Source organism: Thalassophryne amazonica, chromosome 1, assembly GCF_902500255.1.
Source record: "Thalassophryne amazonica chromosome 1, fThaAma1.1, whole genome shotgun sequence".
Classification (NCBI taxonomy): Eukaryota; Metazoa; Chordata; class Actinopteri; order Batrachoidiformes; family Batrachoididae; genus Thalassophryne; species Thalassophryne amazonica.
This window is the reverse complement of record NC_047103.1, coordinates 148980794-149003035: the sequence shown is the minus strand read 5'-3', so window position 1 is coordinate 149003035 and position 22242 is coordinate 148980794. Positions and strand designations below refer to the sequence as shown.

The 22242-nt window shown below is 42.4% G+C and overlaps 1 protein-coding gene across 1 annotated transcript in view; it reads left to right on the top strand.

Moving 5' to 3' along the window:
* The window catches only part of LOC117515277 (transmembrane protein 163-like), an 86417-nt gene extending 65726 nt beyond the window's left edge, over positions 1-20691 (top strand). Inside the window, exons 5-8 of the mRNA XM_034175766.1 lie at positions 7101-7197; positions 17143-17254; positions 19061-19202; positions 20429-20691. Coding sequence (XP_034031657.1) covers positions 7101-7197; positions 17143-17254; positions 19061-19202; positions 20429-20489 — 412 coding nt within the window. The 3' untranslated portion in view covers positions 20490-20691. The remainder of the gene's footprint in view (positions 1-7100; positions 7198-17142; positions 17255-19060; positions 19203-20428) is intronic.
* Positions 20692-22242: the final 1551 nt, after the last annotated feature.

The window sequence follows — 22242 nt, the reverse complement described above, 5'->3', positions numbered from 1 at the left end:
CCTTGCTGCTTTTAGTAAATAATACACTTAAAGACAGGATTAAAAACTGCCATTGAAAAGTCTTTTGCCACTTGTAAGTCATTTAAAACTGATGAAATGGCTAAAAAAATCTAATTAAAAAAGACCATCACCAGACCAGTACTACATAATAATGCCACATACCACCACCAGACCAATTGAATTGTAAATAGTGTTGTGAAATGTCATCACCACAATGCAGCACTCTCACAGGCCACCAGTTGTAATATCACTCATCACTCATCTTCAGCCACTTTTCCGGGTTCGGGTCACGGGTGCAACAACTCCAGCAGGGGACCCCAGACTTCCCTTTCCCGGGCCACATTGACCACGTCTGACTGGGGGATCCCGAGGTGTTCCCAGGCCAGTGTGGAGATATAATCTCTCCACCTAGTCCTGGGTCTTCCCCGGGGTCTCCTCCCAGATGGACGTGCCTGGAACACCTCCCTAGGGAGGCGCCCAGGAGGCATCCTTACCAGATGCCCAAACCACCTCAGCTGGCTCCTTTTAATGCGTAGGAGCAGTGACTCTACTCCAAGCTCCCCACGGATGACCGAACTTCTCACCCTATCTCTAAGGGAGACACCAGCCACCCTCCTGAGGAAGCCCATTTTGGCCGCTTGCGCCCGCGATCTAATTCTTTTGGTCATGACCCAACACTCATGACCATAGGTGAGAGTAGGAACGAAGATTGACCAGTAGATTAGCACAGTGCTTTAATTTTACCTCAAAATATTTTATTTTACAAAATATATCTAGTTAGTTTTGAATGGTTTATCCACAGGCTTTAGAATGGGTAGGGTTTATAAAATAGGTGGCTAACATATTTCAAGGTGGTAATAAATTAAGCAGTGAGTTGAATAGGTGTGTGACTTAGATCTCAACAATTTTTAGAAGAAGTCAGCCCTTTTATTTCCTGTTAATTATGTAATTTTTAATGTTAATTTACTGTCTTAATGTATTTATAAATTTGTTTAGGTTCTTCTTCTTCTTATTATTATTATTATTATTATATTATTACTTCTATTTTGTCATTTGATTTTTAAATGGACCACAATGGAAATACCGTATTTTCTGCACCATAAAGCGCACCGGATTATAAGGCGTGCCCTCAATTAGCGGGTACTTAACCCTTACAAAAGGCACACCAGATTATAAGGTGCAGCCTCAATTAGCGGGTACTTAACCCTTACAAAAGGCGCATGCTAAAACATATAGTCTACAAAAAAATAAAAAAAAAAAAGGTCACGGAAGCAAAACGGTGAGTTTATTTGAACTTTTTAACAAGTTTGAACTACCGGTATTTAACAATATGGTACTCACATTATTTTTTATTATGGTTCTGTCACAAATCCATCGAAGTCTTCATCTTCTGTGTCTGAATTGAACAGCTGGTCTTCTAGCTGTGGCCACCTCGCTTTGTTTCTGCGGAAACTCCGTTTGGTCTTTTTAACTTGGCGCAGTTCATTTTCTTGTTTCCTCTCGCAGCTACTCTATTCCCATGAACAACCGCGTAACTGATATTTCGGGGGTCCTTAGACAAACAAATGTTGTTTTGCAGGATACCTGTAGTATACGGTAACTACCGGAGGAGTGGCGGAGGTAAGTGTACGTACCACGGACTCACGGACTCTTCTCTGATTGGTTTATCGCTGTCAGCGTACGTACTCTACGCTACCAGCGTACGTACTTTACATATTACGTAATGTTCTCTGATTGGTTTATCGCTGCCAGGGTACGTACGTGGGCTGTCAATAAAGTAACGGTCCTTTTTATTTTTTTCAAAAACTATATGGATTTCATTCATATGTTTTTACGTCAGACATGCTTGAACCCTTGTGCGCATGCGTGAGTTTTTCCACCCCTGTCGGTGACGTCATTCGCCTGTGAGCACTCCTTGTGGGAGGAGTCGTCCAGCCCCTCTTTGGAATTCCTTTGTCTGAGAAGTTGCTGAGAGACTGGCGCGTTGTTTGATCAAAATTTTTTCTAAACCTGTGAGACACATCGAAGTGGACATGGTTCGAAAAATTAAGCTGGTTTTCAGTGAAAATTTTAAGGGCTGATGAGAGATTTTGAGGTGATTCTGTCGCTTTAAGGACTTCCCACGGTGCGAGACGTCGCTCAGCGCTCTCAGCCGCTGTCGTCAGCCTGTTCAAGCTGAAAACCTCCACATTTCAGGTTCTATTGATCCAGGACGTCGTGAGAGAACAGAGAAGTTTCAGAAGAAGTCGGTTTCAGCATTTTATCCGGATATTCCACTGTTAAAGGAGATTTTTTTAATGAAAGACATGCGGACGGGTCCGCGCGTCGGGACGCAGCCGCCGCGACGCTCCGCCACAGGAAAAACACCTCTGTTGAAAGCCTTAAGGACAAGTTGGAACATGTCCTGCCTGTCAAACAATTTCTCATATACTCACTCCACTGAAAGCCATCAAAAGCCGCCTGGATTTTACAAATGGTTATCAACACGGAGGTGTTTTTCCTGTGCCGCCGCACCGCGTCGGCTGCGTCCCGACGCGCGGACCCGTCCGCACGTCTTTCATTAAAAAAATCTCCTTTAACAGTGGAATATCCGGATAAAATGCTGAAACCGACTTCTTCTGAAACTTCTCTGTTCTCTCAGGACGTCCTGGATCAATAGAGCCTGAAATGTGGAGGTTTTCAGCTTGAACAGGCTGACGACGGCGGCTGAGAGCGCTGCACGACGTCTCGCACCGTGGGAAGTCCTTAAAGCGACAGAATCACCTCAAAATCTCTCATCAGCCGTTAAAATTTTCACTGAAAACCAGCTTAATTTTTCTAACCGTGTCCACTTCGATGTGTCTCACAGGTTTAGAAAAAATTTTGATCAAACAACGCGCCAGTCTCTCAGCAACTTCTCAGACAAAGGAATTCCGACGAGGGGCTGGACGACTCCTCCCACAAGGAGTGCTCACAGGCGAATGACGTCACCGACAGGCGTGGAAAAACTCACGCATGCGCACGAGGGTTCAAGCATGTCTGACGTAAAAACATATGAATGAAATCCATATAGTTTTTGAAAAAAATAAAAAGGACCGTTACTTTATTGACAACCCACATACTCTAGGTTGCTAGCGTACGTACTTTATGTATTACATCCTTGTGTCAGCGGGAAATGGTCCGATATTCCGACGGTCAAAGACAACGTCGGTCGTTTTTACAGATTTTGGAATTCAGTGTGCACATAAGGCGCACCAGATTATAGGGCGCACGGCCGATTTTTGTGAAAATTTAAGGCTTTTAGGTGCGCCTTATGGTGCGGAAAATACGGTAAGTGGTTTCACTTTCTTGTGTCATCCATGTATTTTTAACATATTTATAATTATATTGTGTACTTACATTGAACTTACCAAATAAAATCACACACACAAACACGCATGCACGCAGAGCTTTTTGTCTTTTCTGCATTCTGCCACAAGCAGGCGCTTTTATTTTTACACACCCACAAACAGAGATGTGGCGGAAGACAGACACACTACACGTTTCACTTATGGTAACATCAACATGACACTTAACTAAACTGACTAAACCAACTGAACTACAAAAACTCAAGAAATCAGTAACAGTAACAACACTGCTAAACTAACATGAAGCACAATAACATTTAAAACCCCAAAGTCCATGGTGCATTGCAGCACATGTCCATTGTTTACTGTTAGCTAATATTGCTAATTTCTCATAAAATATTAGTCCTGTCAACTTTCCATTTTTGCAGTGTTCATCCTTGACCCAAAATACTTAAGCATATTAAATGGCAAATGCAAGCTCTCCCCAGTTTCTCCGTGATCAAAGCCATACACACGCACGCATGCACACACACACATACACACAGAGACCACTTGGCTATTATATTATAGATAGAAGCACACTGTTAGAAACAAGCAGCGTGGAGTAGCAGCGGCACTCCCCCAAAACAATTTGAATTCTGTGTTTCAGACTGTTATAGAGAGAGTTATAGATCCCTCAAAATAGGGTTCTAAGTGGCATATGACAAGCAAGCACGTGCACACCATTTGTGCATGTGCTGAGGGTAAATCAAAGCATCCCTGCAGGTACCGTCATCTCCCTTTGGGGAATATAGAGACCAATAAATCCGTGTGTAAATGTTAGATTCTTTTAGAATATTAACTTCTCTACTCAAACGTTTAACACCAGCACTGATATGGCTCAATGAGCCATCTCTCTGGTTTACACTCTGATGTCTGGTGGCCAGAACACTTTGAGGTTGGAAGTGGGAAGTTTCTGATGCTACACTTCATCTGGAACATTGCGTGAATAAAATCAGAATACCAGATTCAGCTGACAGACGAGTCACCTGGCAGGGAAATGAAGGTGAACAGCTGTTGGCGCAAAGAGGGAAAATACATAACAGGGATTTTAGCAGGTTAACTGATCTGGTGACAGTTTTTATTGGATGTGAGTGACGCCTCCTAGTGGATATGTGCAGAATAGCAGCCCTGAAATACTACATAGCAAACTGTGGCAACAAATCTGATGTTATGATGCGATATTAATATTTCTGACTGTTCAAGCATAAATTATATGTACTACATACTGAATATGTGTATTAGTGTCTTCAATTATCAAATATCAACAAAGTTGGTAAAATACAAAAATTAATTTCACAGTCTGGATTCGCTCTGAAGGCAATAAGGTCAGTTTTTTTCATCCACTAAATGTAATTATTATGAATGCACAATTAAAACTAGAAGCACTCAGAGAGTGCAAACCTCCGCCAAGGCCATAGGGTCACTGACCCTAAAGAGATTCCCTCCTTGGCACAGTGATCTATTCAACAATCCAGTGTTACAACCAAAACTATGATACATACACTTTTCTTTCCTGTATATTTGACATCCTTGACCATGAAAACATACCACTGGAACTTGGAATCACTTTTATGTCTTTATTAGTTCAAAAGTTATTGTATAAAAACGATTTTTCGGTAATGGCGGTTTTCTTCTGGGTCTAGCTCCATAATATTTGAAGCTACATCAAATCTGATGACACCTTACTGAATCAGTACAGATTCAGCTACAATTTGGTGTTAGTTGTGCATCTCTAGCTTCATTTGTCACCTCACACTGACACATTTTCTATTTTCCCTATATTTTTGCATATTCTGGATCACCAGGTCCGGAATCCGGATCCGATCATCACCAAACTTTGTTGTCTGATAGAACATTTGACTATGTTACACCCTAATTTTTTTTCAAGCCTTTCTGCCTTGTTTTTGTGGAGTTAGAAACTAGAATGTCAAAATTCCCCCTATCCCGCAATGGTGAAGAATCCTTTAAAAAAATTCCTGGATCCGGATCATGATCCGGCTCACCACTAAAATGTAATCACTTGTTCCTCTTGTCATTTCCAACCACTCCACAAAATTTCATCAAAATCCGTACAAAACGTTTTGAGTTATCCTGCTGAAAAACAGACAGACAAACAAACAAACGCGACCGAAAACATAACCTCCTTGGTAGAGGTAATTATGAAGAAGAAATCTTGCACTGATCTCGCTCCTGTTCGGGCGTTACAGCGAGCAGCTGACATCACTTTTACATTCACAGTGTGACAGAATCAGCAGGGGGCCTGTTAGTGGGGACTGAATCCTCTGGTGTCTCTGTCCTGCTGTGGACATCCAAGCATGGTGCTGAGTGTTGCCGTGGTTACCTCTTCTGGCTCCAGACGAGGCTCTAATAAAAACTCAGCCTTTGGAGAGATTGTGGGTTTTAATCATTGTGGGGACTCTGAGGGATTTGTTCACTCCTAAAGCTGAAACCCAGTGTCATAACTAAACACCATCAACTGCTGCCACCCAATGATGCAGCCGCCGCTGCCCACTGATGCAGCCGCCGCTGCCCAATGATGCAGCCGCCGCTGCCCAATGATGCTGCTGTTGTCAATTTGCTTCATAAGCATCACCTGTTCTTCTCATGTGATGATTTTGCATATTGAAATAATTTGTTGAATAAGTAGAGAAGCTTGAATCTTCGACTGGACTGGGTTGCTTGACGTGAGGATGTTTCGCTTCAAATCACAGAAGCTTCCTCAGCTAAAATTCTTGCTCTGTTAGTCTGACTTCTGTCTTGACTCTTGTAGAGTTTATTCTTCTCTACAAGAGTCAAGACAGAAGTCAGACTACCAGAGCAAGAATTTTAGCTGAGGAAGCTTCTGTGATTTGAAGCGAAACATCCTCACGTCAAGCAACCCAGTCCAGTCGAAGATTCAAGCTTCTCTACTATGGAAACCACCTGGACAACTGAGAGCCTACACAGAAACTTTGTTGAATAAGTTAACAGTTGCAGAGAAATACATACATGAAAATTCGGTAAGGTATATCTTCTATTATACATGAAATGTTTGTGCTTTATTCCCAGTTTCAATAATATTCCTTGAGTATTTTGAGTAGTTATGTAGCAGTCACATTAGGATCTTTGTTGACATGTATCAGCCTGACCACTGGGTGGTGCTGCAGCTGCTGTGTTGTCAGCGCAGAGCTACTCTTCATCAAGTACATAACAACACAACTACCATGTCAAACTAGTTAATAAAGTTCCCAACCGGGAAGCAGCCTGGTGTTACTCTATTAATGGAAACAGAACAAGCTAATTTCCAAGCCAGCTAGGTGCTAACAAGAAGAGTCAGTGATGGTAGCGAATTTGCTCATTAGTAAAGCTGCTAGCCATACGATAAATGAGTAAGTGTGTTCATACCATCTGTGTTGCAAACTGCGTCACGAATTTAGCTAATACTACCATTTTGGACATTATTATTTATTATATTCCCATTTTTTGCTTGTAAGCCAGTGATATTAAGCGGTTATAGAAACATAGATGGTAATTTCAGCAAATAAAATGCTTTTAGTGACTTAAATCAAACAAAACTCTTTGAAATCTATGACAGTGTTTTTACACCACTTTCTTTGTTCATGAAGAAATATTACATTAGATTAAGATTTTGGGGAGACCAAGTTTTCTTAAAATAGCCGCAATTTAGTATTGTTTGTGTAGATTATGATGTACTCTGAGTTACACCACAGCTGATTCTCTTTTCCTTTACAGATCCTGTGTCATACTGGGCGTGATTTTCATCCTATCCTCCCTGTGCATTATGGGTAAGGCCATCCACGATCTGGCCACTAAGTTGCTGCCTGAAGTGGTAAGAATTTACCAACAAACCCTCACAAATGTCTTTTTGACGCTGAGAAGGTTTATGTAATTATTTTAATGTTAGATTTGAGTGTGCTCAACATTTAATATGACACCAATAAATCACTGCTTTTACAAGTTAAGCAAGTCAGTCGATGGATACAAGAACACTTCCAAGGCACTGAACATCTTTTATTTATGTTAAATTGATGAGTAAAAAAGAAAAAAGTACAGCAGTGATTCTATTTATTGAGTTCATGTTGCAGAGAATTGTTTTTACTTAAACACATTTTATATAAAGAAAAGTCTTTTGCTTTTATTTACCACATTTTCTGGACCATATGTCGAGTATTAGTTGCATCTGTCCAAAAATGCATCATGAAGAGGAAAAAAAAACATAGATCGCATTTATTTTTGAAATGGGAAGGTACTGCTTCATGGAACAGCATATTATTTATTTATAAGGCAAACACTGCATTAGCCAGCAGTAACTATTGTGGTAATTAATGGTACTGTATGTGGAACAAAGACATAAACTGCTTCTTTTACACAAATCAAAACTTCAAGAGGCTAATCGTGTGCATGTTTACCTCACTAAATGTATGTAAACATTTTGATTATACTTTTGTATAATATTATACAATAGTTATCCTCACCTTTGCCCAGTCACCCTCCTTGTTGTCCTCTGGCTTTCCCACTATGTGAAAGCAATGTGTGTTACATTGTATGATGGTTATTCCATATCTTTATCCAAGAGCATATGAAGGTCCTCTTTCCATGACAAAAACTCCTGTAACAGTGGAATGTGCCGTTAATTTCCAAACTGAACGCTGTGTTGATCCGGGACATCGTCTGACTACCAGAGAAATTGCAGAAGACGTGGACATCAGCACTTTTTCGGCACATTGAGACAGACGTGCGGAGGAATTCGCGCATTGGGACGGAGCCGCATGGCTTCAACACGCCATGTTGAAGCCTCACAGGACATGTTCTGGCATGTCCAGCTCATCCACAATTTCTCGGATAGTCACACGACTGAAAAGCCACCAAAAGCCGTCTTAAAGCCATCTGAAAGCCGTCCTGTGAGACCAAAACGGAGGTGCTTTTGTCCCGCGCCATTCGCGGCTCTGTGGCGCAATCCTCTTTCCATGACAAAAACTCCTGTAACAGTGGAATGTGCCGAAAAAGTGCTGATGTCCACGTCTTCTGCCATTTCTGTGGTAGTCAGACGACGTCCCGGATCTACACAGCCTTCACTTTGGAAATGATCTGGTCGTTTCAGCCTATCGATCGCTGCTCGGAGCGTGGCGCGCTCTCAGCCGCTGTGGGTGGTCTTTAAACCGGCTGTAACACTCCTTAATCTGTGTGATCCCCATAAAATCGTCCCTGAAAGCCATCTGAATTTTCCAAATGGTGTCCACCTGGCTGTCTCACAGTTTCTGGAAAAATTTGATGCAGCAAAGCTCCAAATCGTTCAGACATTTTACTCGTAATAAAAATCCGACGAGGGGGGTGGACCACTGCTCACTCAAAGCCTGCTCACAGGCAAATGACGCAACCGACAGGCGTGAAAAAAACTCACGCATGCGCACGAAGGTTCAAGCTTGTCTGATGCAATCATACGTGATTCAAATCCATATGGTTTTTGCAAAAAATAAAAAGGTCGGATAGTTTTCTAACAGACCTCGTACATATGTATATAAAATTATACATATACCCATCATAACTGCTACAAAGTATACATTGATCCATGAATTTGAATTTCAAAAAAACACAAACATGCAAGCAGCAGTGCACAACAGAATCAGAACACAATCAATCGCAACACAACAGAATCAATAAACCTAATTTAACACGCCATGGCAAGTACTCACATAATTTTTATAGAGCCTTTTAAAACCACCCAAACTACCGAGTGATTTTATATTATCCGGGCAATTATTCCAAATATTTATACCTTTGACAGAAATACAATGACTTTTTGCGGTAGTTAGAATCTTTGATTTCTGAAATAATAATGTTCCTCGTAAATTGTAACTGAAGTCCCTCATTTCAAACAGGTCCTGGACGTGTTGTGGCAGAAGTCATTTTGTTCGCTTTGAACAAATTTGTATTATGATGTAATCAATCAAGTCCCAAAATGTCAAAATATGCAAATGGGCAAACAAGGGGTTGGTTGGCTCACAATGAGGTTTCTTACTAATAATTTTTATATCTTGTGGCCATAGATGATAATGCAGTATTTTTAATATGTATGTCACTTGAAAATTGCTGGACCAGTCAAACAAGTTAAAAAAAAAAGGTGTGCGATATAGTCTGGAAAATACAGATGTTTTTCCCCCCATTCCAAATGTAACAATGATAAACTCTAGTTTCTAACAAAGCAGGTGTCACTTTGCATCAAAATTCAAGAAACACCCAAACTCACCTTTTGCCCATAATATTGCAAATGACAGAAAACTGAATTTGAGAGTTCTGTTTTTACAGTGTGGCCAAATATACCTCTTTGACCAGCCAAGATTAGTCTGCTGTCTAGGCTGTAGCACCAGTTTTCAGGATTTCATTTAGGATGCAAGGAGGTCTTTTGGCATTTGGCCTGGATCTAATAATAACTGGTCTCTTCTGTGCACTGCTCATCATCCAACACAAACATTCAAGCAGTGTCGTTATTTCCATGATTTGCATAAAACTGCAGCTTGCATATCCAAGGAGACTGCAGAGGAAATGCAGATGATTCTGGTTATTTTGACCTTGTAGATCTGATAAAAGACAAGAGCACACGTCTTTGTCCATCATGGATTTGGTTGAAGTCCTGCATACTGCTTAATGTGGTGTCCCAGACTTTATTTGGCTAGACTTCAAAATCACATTGTTTTGTAAGAGTTTGCATGCAGTCTTGAGTGGAGGACTTGCAAACAAAGACACAACAAATGACCCAAACTGAATGTGGGAGTTCGTTCACGTCATTGTTTCATCTCTGACGACGCTCTGAAAAATCATGCAGTGGAGTCACAATCCACTGCTTGCTGGCAGACACCTCATCATTCTCGTCATCCTCTCACACTCACGACAAGTGATGGCATGGTACAGACACATCTCACTGCTGTACTGTCCTGTTGGACTGGCTATTTAGAGCAGTTATGAGGTTGATCCTCCTGCCAGGATGTTGGACATCTCTGGTGCCATTGTTCTTATCTGCCAGTCAGCTGTGAACCACCGGCTCTTGTTGACATTTTTAAGGTGGTGGAACAGCCGAGAGAAGGTCAAGCTGCAGTGATCTGCAGAATCCAGTTTGTGGCAGGTGGAGATGTTCTCCTGACATTGCAAGCAATCTTTCTTTCCATGTGGAAGATGGTATCATCCCCAGCAGGCAGAACAAAAGACTTGTTGTCCCTCTGTAGGAAGAAACTGTGACTGGCTGGAATACAACAATTACAAGGATGTCACACTGTGCCGGGTCAGGTACTTGCAAGGATCTTTCTCAGTGACCAGCACAGTCTTGTTTAATTACCAAGATGTCAACCACTGACCATGTGCTGAATCTGAGAGCACTCACTGATGACAAGGGGGAACATCAGCAGTGGTTGTTTGGAGCTTGTGAATTTTGAGATGGTTGAATGGGATGCTTTCTGGGACATCCTGAGAATTTGGTGGGATGCCACAGCTGACCTGTACACCAGCCCTGTGATTGCAACGTGGAGCCTGTCTCTGAATTCTTCCCATTGAATTCTAACATTTCTCAGAGTCATTTGGCTCCTATTCTCTTCACCTCTTGCATGGCTTTGGTGTTGGACAGTGTCATAGAGTCCAGCAACTCTGGTTCCTTTGTCAGTGAGGATAGTTTTACTAACCTTGACATTATGGATGATACTGTGCTGTATGTGGAATCAATGCTAGCACTTGAGAGGCTGAGTGAGACCTCTGAATATCTGGGTTTGTGATTGTCCTGGATCAAGGCTAACCTCCAAGCTTTCAGTGAATTGGTGCACTATAGCATCAGTAGTGTGTATGTTGTCAAAATGCTGATGTTGTTGAGAGATTTACCTATCTTGGCAGTGACATTCACATCTCTGGGATCTCAGATTGTCGCATTGAACAGCATCTACGAAGGGTTTATGGAGTTAGGAAGCCGCTGGACAGAGGTGTTTGGTGATCTTCAGAATCCTGGTGCAACCAGTCTGACTGTAGATTCCGATGTACTCTGATTCTCTGATTACACCACAGCAGGTTGTAAGACTTGGTCTCTAAGCAGCAACATTAGGCAATGACCAAACGCGTTTGGTGAAGAATCCTTGGGTCCTAGTCCATGGATTAATTGTGTCAAATAAACAGTTACATAGGGAAGATTCAGATGACGTGTACGACTTGCATTGTGAGGAAACATCAACTACAGTATGATGGCCATGTGGCACATTTCTCTGCAGCATACTGTACACAGGTATGCTGGTTGTGGCAGACAGATGGCAACTTTTGGAAGGTGGAGGTGGAGCAGCAGTCTGCCTCTGTCTGCCAGCGCAAGCTCTCACATAGGGCTGCCACGTTTACTTGACGTAACCACTGATGTCCGTGCTGAAAATGCATTGACATCAATATATTTATTTGATGAGTCTTTGATTTTTTAAAATGAATTTATTTCTTTTAAAATTCAATTCAAATAACATTCTTCAGTATCGCTATGTTGCTGATGCTGTGTGAGTGCGTGCCTGCAGAGATGATTGTCCTTCTGGAAGGTTCTCCTCGCCACAGAGGAATGCTGGAGCTCTGACAGAGTGACCATCGGGTTCTTGGTCACCTCCCTGACTAAGGCCCTTCTCCCTCCATCGCTGAGTTTAGACGAGCGGCCAGCTCTAGGAAGAGTCCTGGTGGATCCGAACGTCTTCCATTTATGGATGATGGAGGTCACTGTTCTCATTGGGACCTTCAAAGCACCAGAAATCTTTCTGTACCCTTCCCCAGATTCAGGTGTCTTTTGGCAAACTCCAGAGTGGCTTCCATCTGGCCGCTCTACCATACAGGCCCAATTGGTGGATTGCTGCAGAGATGGTTGTCCTTCTGGAAGGTTCTCCTCTCTCCACAGAGGACTGCTGGACCTCTGACAGAGTGACAATCGGGTTCTTGGTCACCTCCCTGACTAAGGCTCTACTCCCCTAATTGCTCAGTTTAAACGGGCAGCTAGCTCTAGGAAGAGTCTTGGTGGATTTGAACCTCGTCCTGTTAATGGAGGATGGAGGCCACTCTGCTCATTGGGACCTTCAAAGCAGCATAAATGTTTCTGTACCCTTTCCCAGATTGATGCCTTGAGACAATCCTGTCTCAGAGGTCTACAGTACATACACTTATATGTAGACAGGTGTGCGGTCTTCCCAAATCATGTCCAATCTGGGGTAAACTGAATTTACCCCAGGTGGACTCCAATTAAGCTGTAGAAACATCTTAAGGATGATCCATGAAAACAGGAAGCACTTGAGCTCAATTTTGAGCTTCATGCGAAAAGCTGTGAATACTTTTGTACAAGTGATTTCTTAGGTTTTTATTTTTAATAAATTTCCAACAATCAAAAAACAAAATATAAACTTTTCACATTGTTATTTTGGGGTGTAGAATTTTGAGGAAAAAAATGAATTTCATCCATTTTGGAATAAGGCTGGAACATAAAGTGTGGAAAAAGTAAAGCGCTGTGAATACTTTCTGGATGCACCATGTGTGTTTACAAGTGGGACTTGGCAGAAACAATGAAAAATATCTCAGCCTTCTGGCATAAAGCGTAACATTGTAATCGATCTTCTGAAAATGCCGGGTATTCTCAGAAACATTTGTAAAAGCAAGACTCAAGGCCGATGATGCTGAGCACATTGACACTGAACAGTATTTGTTTTTTCTTTATTCTCTAGAGCGAGATAGACTTGAATGGTTAAATTTAAGTAAATAAAGACATTTCTTAAAAAGAAAGGTTCCGCTGGTTTTTGAGGATGTCTTAGAATCGGTGCCTTCAAACAAATTGGGTTAAAGCAGGGGGAAGCAGGCCTGCAGCGGCGTTCATTTGTTTTCACTAAAAAATTATTTCTGCATGGGATGAAGATGAATGATGTTTCAGCGCATCGCTATGGCTGATGAAGAATGTCACAAATCGCAGGTCTAATGACCCAGGAGCATTCGCACCACCTGAAATAGCTTTATCACCCTGTTGCCAGGCAATAATCATCCCCAAGTAATGCCGTGGAGGGTTGTAATGGTGATCATTAAACATGCAAATATTACGGTGTGGTGCGCTCGATTGCACACTCATTACAGCTGCCACTGTCTCTGTTGTTGATTCTTCCACCAAAAGGAGGCTTTCCCTTTGTTTGTTTCCAAGTTTCCCCAACCCAATGCACATAAGCAAGGTTTCGCCTTTAACCCAGCCCATGAGCAAGCACACTGGTAATGGTGGTAGCGAAGGGGAGGATCCAAAAGGCTTCTGCCAATCACCTTCATAATGTGTGCTGCCCTCCAGACGAAGGCACCAAGCAAAGTTACTGTCCACTGACACTTGCACGACTTTGATGCACACACTTGAACGCCCTGTGTTGTGCAGGGGAGTAAATTCATCTTTAATGGGTGCAGACTGAACGCGAGAGGGTTGTTGGTGCGTGCAATTGTGCAAAGAGAATTTTGCAATGTTCAAAAAATGTTTCACGCATAAATGTCGAGCAGTGTGGCGCGATCAGCTCACCAACACTACATGCAGTTTGTCAAGTGGAGTAAAGAAGTGAACAGAGTGAGTGGTTGTGTCAGCGCACCGCATCAGAGCGCAGCTCGTCTGAATGATTATAATGAGATGTTAAATCTATCATAGACATACCTTTACAGCATGACAATGTAAACATGACTAATAATTAGCTTTATAGACGGATCCAAATACTTTCTCCAGCTCGTTCGGCGCACGCGTGCGAACAGCTCTGGGCTGGAGCAGTCTGCTGTGATTCAGGAAGCGATTAGAGCTGTTTTCAGTAGCCAACTTGCAGAGAAAGTTATTAATTCGCTACGAAATAGTTATTTTATATATACAGCATCCAGCACTCAGCGGGTGTCAGTCGGTGTAACAAAGCACGGCATCCAGCTGGGAACACAGCGGGTGGGATCGTCACAACGACATGCATGCAAGTGCGTGCATCAAGTGTCAGCACTCCAAGGTAGTGCAGAAATAAAAGATCAGTTTTTCCAGTGTCATGCTCACAAGGAGTTTTACATTGGCGGGAGCACAAAAGACACTCAGGAATGTTTGGAAAAATGCTTGCTTTTTGACACTGATGAATGTTTTCCAACCAAACTGTTAGCGCCAGCTGCTAAATGTTAGTCCCAACCATGGATAAGTGTGGTCACATTTCACATACCAGCCGTTAACGCATAACCACCTATGTTAACGTTAACTTGAGTTTGCATTGTCAGTAATACGGTACATCGGTGGTCATGCCTGACGTCAGTATAAAATCTGGTGCAAATAGTAGCATGTGGTCTATTCAGAAATTCAATAATTCCATGAACGTTTTCATCTTTGGTTTTTGTCTGGACTGATTCAGGGGTGTGCTTTGAACAAAAATGGATCCTAATTCTGTATATTTAGCTCAAACGTCCAAATGGCTATAAGTCAGTAAGTTCCTCCATTTTTTTTTCCCCACTCGTGGGTCGCCACAGCAGTTCAGAGATGGATCTGCCTGTTGATTTGGTGCAAGTTTTACACCAGATGCCCCTCCTGACGCAACTCCACAGTTACCAAAAATGAACTAAATATTTTTGGTTTTGTGAAATATCAGAATATGCCCTTAGGTTACAGAAAACTAATCATTAACATAACTGTAAAGGAAAACGATATTTAGTTTTTGCTAATTGTGCCGACTGTTTGTCAGATCTCACTCTGCCTCAAAATTCAGCTTTCAAATCCATTGTTGATTTTTTGACCCACCTTTACTTGTTTTTATTTTTAGCGTCACGGGTCTCCTTGCTGTGCTGATCAAATACTTTGGCTTTCTGTGCCTCCCTCTACATTATGAAATGGTGATGAAGCAGCAGCTGCTTCAGGAGGCAGCAAAAATACGCAGGAGGTCTTTTCGAGGCTTGAGTGTTAGCGCTCATTTTCCGCTTCCAATTAGCATCAGTTAGCTTTCAAAACAAAGCTGTACTCCTCGTCTGTCATTTAGTGAAAAAATAAATAAATTATGTATATATGAATCTGCACTACACTAGCAAATGACTGGAAATGTTTCTGCAAAAATATAACTAATCTGATTCATGTTGGAGCGATTAGCAAAACTGCTGTAATGCTGAGGGGTTAGCAAGAATTACAGTGCTGTGTTTGTGGATTGTAGTTTGACCACATTCTTGGTCAGAGGCATTTTTAGCCTCAAATTTTTTTCTTATCTTTTTTTTTTTTTATGTATACCTGTCAAGCTGCTGGGATGAGGATCAGCACTCAAATCTGTGAACTTTTCCTTTTTTGGAAACAGGTGGATTGTCCCCTCTGCGGTCTCGTTTGAACCCGGCGTGATATCGCGGGCTTTGACCACTTACAGGGACCTCAGCTGCCGTTGTGCATTTTATACACAGCATAACTTCACACGGATAAATTTTGTACTGTTTTGTTTTTGGCTGCAATCACCGAACCAGTTGCAAAGTGTTTTTTTTTTTTTGGTTCCCAGTGGAGGAGGGAAGACGAAGGGAGTGGGAGATGTGTTGGTAAGTGTTAGCCTACACAGCTAACCAGAGCGGCTCCGTTCTCTCACCTGCAAAACTGCCTCGAGACGTTTGTACGCCGGGTCCTAAACAAACTGTAATACATGTCCACTTTCCACCGCATCATCACTTTTTCTTTGCATTTTCACTTTGTTTGTGTGTCATTTGCCCCAAAACCTATTGAAACCTATTGTTTTTCCCCCAGAAGTAGAGAAATTACGTCACATGTGTCATATTTTATTCCTTTAGCGACTCCCCTCAAATGTTACTGCAGTGCCCAATTGTCCCAAGTGGAGGAGTTTTGGTATCTTGTTCCCGAATGGGGGTAAGATGGGAACGTGAGATGATTAGACAAATGGGTGCTGTGTCTGAGGTCCTGCTGTCTGTCTTGGTGAAGAAAGAGCTGAGCCAGTAGGCGGGACTCTCTTATTCTCACGTATGGTCATCAACTGTGGGTAATGTCCAAAAGAACAAGATAGCAGATATAAGCAGCCGAAATGAGAATCCTCTGTCTGGTATCTGGTGCACTCCCTAGGGAGGTCTTCCAGGCACGTCCAACTGGGAGGAGACCCCGTGGAAGACCCAGGGAGGGAACGTTGGAGGGATGATATTTCCCAGCTGGTTTGGGAATGCCTCTGGATCCACTAGGAAGAGCTGGATGAGCTGCTTGGTCTACTGCCAACATGACCCAGACAAGAGTCAGAAGATGAATGAAGGAATGAATATTTGGAAAGTCACTGCTGTCCATCATGTTTTGAGCCAGGGTGCACAGACTGGGATAGGTCAAGTCGCAGTTTTTCTGCTATCCTGGATTTCCTAACTCTCCCTTTGTGAAATTGCATCTTTGCAGTGTTGATGTCTGAAGCAGATTTTATTTCACAGCCTGATCTTAATGAAATGTTTTTGTTGTTCTCCCTCACCGTTTCTCCTTGAAGTCTGTAACGTCTCCAAAGTAGCTTTTCACAGCTCCGAGGCTACAGTGCTGCCGCAGAGGCACTGAGGCCTTGGCGGCTCTTTCCCTCATCATCCCTCCATCTCTCATCATCTGTTGTTGGCCTTTATCTCAAAACCAGAGTGACTCACGAATGTAACATTAAAATATTTTACCTGCGAAAGAACAAAGAGCACGAAGAGTCAGAGTGTTTGTGACCTGAAGTGACCAAACGGAAAACCTTCCCGTTCTGACAGTAAGATTATGAGAAAATAGGAAATGTAACTCGGCGTGTTCTCCACCTCTTTTTCTCAGGATGACTTCCTCTTCAGCGTGGCCATCATCAGCGGCTTGGCCTGCGTAATCCTGGCTGTGTTCAAGTTCATGCTCGGTAAAGTTCTCACCAGCCGAGCCCTCATCACTGACGGTAGGTGCAGACCAGCGGGGAAATTATCAACCTGCTAATCAGAGGGGCATATAAATGACATATTTTGGATAGAGTTTAAATTCCTTCCCCTTAATAATCCTGGATCCAGATCTAAAATCAAAATGTCCTCACAAATTATTGATCAGTAATTCATACTGGTTGTGTTATTGCTGTTATTCAAGTCAAGTCTGAGAGGATGCGCTGGTGCTGCGCTTTGTAGCATCCACAAAAATCCTGTTATTCAAATAAAAAATATGCTCATGTGATTAAATTTAGTTTAGCCCCCCCCAAAAAAAGAAAAAACAAGAGATTTCATTTGCAACCAGTTCAGCATCTAAGATCTGGCTTTTGGTCGTCCATCCCAGATTACACACTCCTGACAGTTTTCATCAGTATTTGTTTGCTGCTTTTTGAAATTGAGACAAATGCTGTAAAATTCAATTTTAAGTTACAACATTTATGGTATTGCATGTTGTCTCTAGCTTGGTCCTTCTGTCTTTAAAGAATTTCTGTGGCAGATGGCCACCTCACTGAGTCTGATCTGCTTCGGGTTTCTTCCTGTTTTTTTTTTTTTTTTTTAAAAAGACTTTGTATTTAGGCAGACGAAGATGAGGAGCATCACTTGCGTAGTGGGGACATATCGGCATCAACATTTTGTCCATGTGGTGTGTTTTCCTCTGTGCATGATCCGACACACCCACGTTTCACCTGGCTGCAGCTGATAGGTTACTATGTGGGGATGGAGGTCTGTCTGGGTGTTGTGGATGTTGTGAAGTGCTGCACCAGCGCATGCTCCCAGATGTGACTGTCACCACTGTGCTTGTTCACATGGTGAATAATGTCTACAGTGGGCCATACCACCTGACTTCACCTGTTTACATAAACAGAATTGAAGTTCACGGCTTTTCAACAAATTCTACTCTCTGACAAACAGCTGAAACATCTCCTCCAGCCAGCATCTCCTCCGCTTACTCGTGTGGATTCCCAAAACTTTACTTCCTCCATCCCAAACTGTGGCAAATCCTGATCTCCCCTGGAATTTTTTTTTTGGGGGGGGGGGCTCCTCTGCATTTGTGTTTGTAGAATAGTTGCACAGTTGGATGTTCTCGGTTCATCAGGTCGTTCTGCAGAGAGCGGTATGTTGCACTACGTAATCAATACGTAGGCTTTGATTTTTAGTCATCTAGTTGGTTTTCAGAGTTCTCTTACTGTCATGTCGTAGCTCACACTCATCTTTCACTAGTCTTCAGATTGCAGCTGATTAATGTTTTGGGGCTTAACAACCCTCAGCACCAGCGCACCCTCCCAAACCAGGCCCCACCCACCCAACAGTTCAACAGTCACTTCAGTCACTTTAAAGTCTTTGCACTATTTAATTAAGATACATTATGCATCATTTGAGAGTTTAAGAATGGTTTCATATTCTCTTTTGTTTCTTATGTTTACTCTAAAATTTGAGTAATTATATACTCAAATCATATATAATTACGAGGTCTGTTAGAAAAGTATCTGACCTTTTTATTTTTTTCAAAAACCATATGGATTTGAATCACGTGTGATTGCATCAGCCAAGCTTGAACCTTCGTGAACCTTCGACAAGAGGGGTGGACCACTGCTCACACAAAGCCTGCTCACAGGCGAATGACACAACCGACAGGCGTGAAAAAACTCACGCATGTGCACGAAGGTTCAAGCTTGGCTGATGCAATCACACGTGATTCAAATCCATATGGTTTTTGAAAAAAATAAAAAGGTCGGATACTTTTCTAACAGACCTTGTAATTAATATAATTATATACCCCCCAGGGTTCAACTCTCTGGTTGGAGGATTGATGGGATTTTCTATCCTGATCAGCGCTGAAGTGTTCAAGCATGAACCCAAGGTGTGGTACCTGGACGGGACAATAGGTGTCCTCATTGGCCTCACCATCCTCGCCTATGGAGTCAAGTGAGTCCTCACAGATTTTTTTTTTTCTTCAAAACAAAATAAAAACATTTGTTGTTGGAACTGTACCAAAAATAAATAAAACTAGATTTCCAAGCAAATAATATTAAAGGTCCATGCACCCCCGCGCCACTTCAGATCCAGGCCTGCCCCAAGCAGGGACCATGGAGAAGCCCTGTAAGACTCAGGCAAGATCGACATGAATTTTGGAGTATGTTAGAGCTCTGAAATTAATAAATATGGAGTCATGACACAGAACATTTTGAGACCAATCTGGACTTTCTGTGTGGAAAAATCCAGACAAGTTCACGTAGATTTGGCATATTTTGCAATTTTCCAAAAAAGTATCATGGCAAAAATGGGTGTGGCCTATAGCCATGGAAAGGGCTTCCTCCACTGACTGATTTGGTCTAATAATAAACATTACCTTGTAGGACTCTCAGGGAAAATCTACATGAAATTTTGAGCAATTTGTAGCTTTGAAACTCAACGAAAACATGCTTTACAGCACCATCTAGTGGTGCAGTTGCACCAAATTTGGCACCTTAACTCCAACAGAGGCCATGTATATAATACCTGCCCAGTTTCATGCTGTTTGCCAAACCCATTAATGACAAAATGCAACATGAAGGAAAGAGCATCATACATGGTCAAACAAAGCCACGAAAACTGCAAACAGCAACAAATTTTAAGGTTTCCAGTCCAATTATTGAGATTCACAGTATTGTGAAAACATTCTCCATGCGCAAATGCACATGGCCTGCACCATTAGAACGGGCTCACTCCACTGATCACAACAGTAGAAGGTTTTCCTATGGTTGACCCCATGGATCAAAATTATTAGTGTTGACACGTTTTTCAATTATTGCACCACCTAGCATTTTTCACTGGCTATTTTTTGTACACGGGGAGTTTTTCCTGACATCTACCAACCCTGTAAATTTCACATTTCAACTCCTGCTGGTTTAGGCTGACCAATCGCTGTTTGTGCCCACAGAACAAACAACACACAAAACAAAAACCAGCACAAAACAATAGATATATAACTTATAAAATAAAAGTTACAGCATGTTCCATAATTTTTAGTCATTTATTTTAAGTGGGTCTAATTTAATCAGGTTTAAGTCCTTGAAATCTGATCCTCAAACGTGAAGGCAGTTGAAGTTATCTACCACTGAGGAGGTGCAGCTGGAGGGTTTATTTATTTATTTTTTCCTCTTCCACTGCAGGCTGCTGCTAGATATGGTCCCACGGATCCGGCAAACCAGGAACTACGAGCGCTTTGAGTGACAGGCCGTGGCTGGGTGGAAGAAGACAAAGGCGAAAGGGGAGGACGGGGAGGAAGGTTCGAGGGGAGCTGACTGATTTCTGCAGCTTCCAAAGTTTGTCAGCATCACACCGTCCCTTCAGTCTGAGGCGGCGGTGCAAGCTTCTGTGTCTCTGCATTCCGCGTGTTCATACACAGTGTTTACATGATGCCATGCCACAGTTGCAAAGGATGCTGGGAGTTGATGTTGACTGTGGTTATAGGTGAGGAGCTTCATGGAGAACTGACTTGGACATTTTTAAGATACACTGCATCCGGAAAGTATTTACAGTGCATCACTTTTTCCACATTTTATGTAACAGCCTGATTCCAAAATGGATTAACTTATTTTTTCCCCCTCAAAATTCTACACACAATACGCCATAATGACAATGTGAAAAAGATTTTTTTTGCCACTTTATTAAAACAACAACAAAGAAATTATACGTACATACGTATTCACAGCCTTTGCCATGAAGCCAAAATTGAGCTCAGGTGCATCCTGTTTCCACTGATCATCCTTGAGATGGTTCTACAACTTATTTGGAGTCCACCTGAGGTAAAGTCAGTTGATTGTCCATGATTTGGAAAGACACACACCTGTCGACTTATAAGGTCCCACAGTTGACAGTTCATGTCAGAGCATGAAGTCAAAGGAATTGACTGTAGACCTCTGAGACAGGATTGTCTTGAGGCACAAATCTGGGGTTAGGGTACAGAAACATTTCTGCTGCTTTGAAGGTCCCAATGAGCACAGTGGCATCCATCATCCATAAATGGAAGAAGTTCAGATCCACCAGGACTCTTCCTAGAGCTGGCCGCTGGTCTAAATTGAGCGATCGGGGGGAGAAGGGCCTTAATCAGGGAGGTGACCAAGAACCTGATGGTCACTCTGTCAGAGCAGCATTCCTCTGTGGAGAGAGAAGGACCTTCCAGAAGGACAACCATCTCTGCAGCAATCCACCAATCAGGCCTGTATGGTAGAGTGACCAAAGTGAAGCCACTCCTTAGTAAAAGCACATGGCAGCCCACCTGGAATTTGTCAAAAGGCACCTGAAGGACTGTCAGACCATGAGAAACAAAATTCCTCGGTCTGATGGGACAAAGATTGAACTCTTTGGTGTGGATGCCAGGCATCATGTTTGGAGGAAACCAGACACCATCCCTACAGTGAAGCATGGTGGTGGTAGCATCATGCTGTGGGGATGTTTTTCAACAGCAGGAACTGGGAGACTAGTCAGGATTGAGGGAAAGATGAATGCAGCAATGTAAAGAGACATCCTGGATGAAAACCTGCTCCAGAGTGCTCTTGACCTCAAACTGGGGCGATGGTTCATCTTTCAGTGGGACAGTGACCCTAAGCACACAGCCAAGATATCAAAGGAGTGGCTTCAGGACAGCTCTGTGAATGTCCTTGAGTGGCCCAGCCAGAGCCCAGACCAGAATCCGATTGAACATCTCTGCAGAGATCTGAAAAGGCTGTGCACCGACGCTCCCCATCAAACCTGATGGAGCTTGAGAGATGCTGCAAAAAGGAATAGGCAAAACCTCCCAAAGATAGGTGGACCAAGCTTGGAGCATCATATTTCAGAAGACTTGATTCAATAATTCCTGCTAAAGGTGTATCAACAAAGTAATGAGCAAAGGGTGTGAATACTTATGCACATGGGATTTCTTTGTCTTTTATTTTTAATAAATTTGCAAAAATTTCAAGAAACTTTTCATGTTGTCATTATG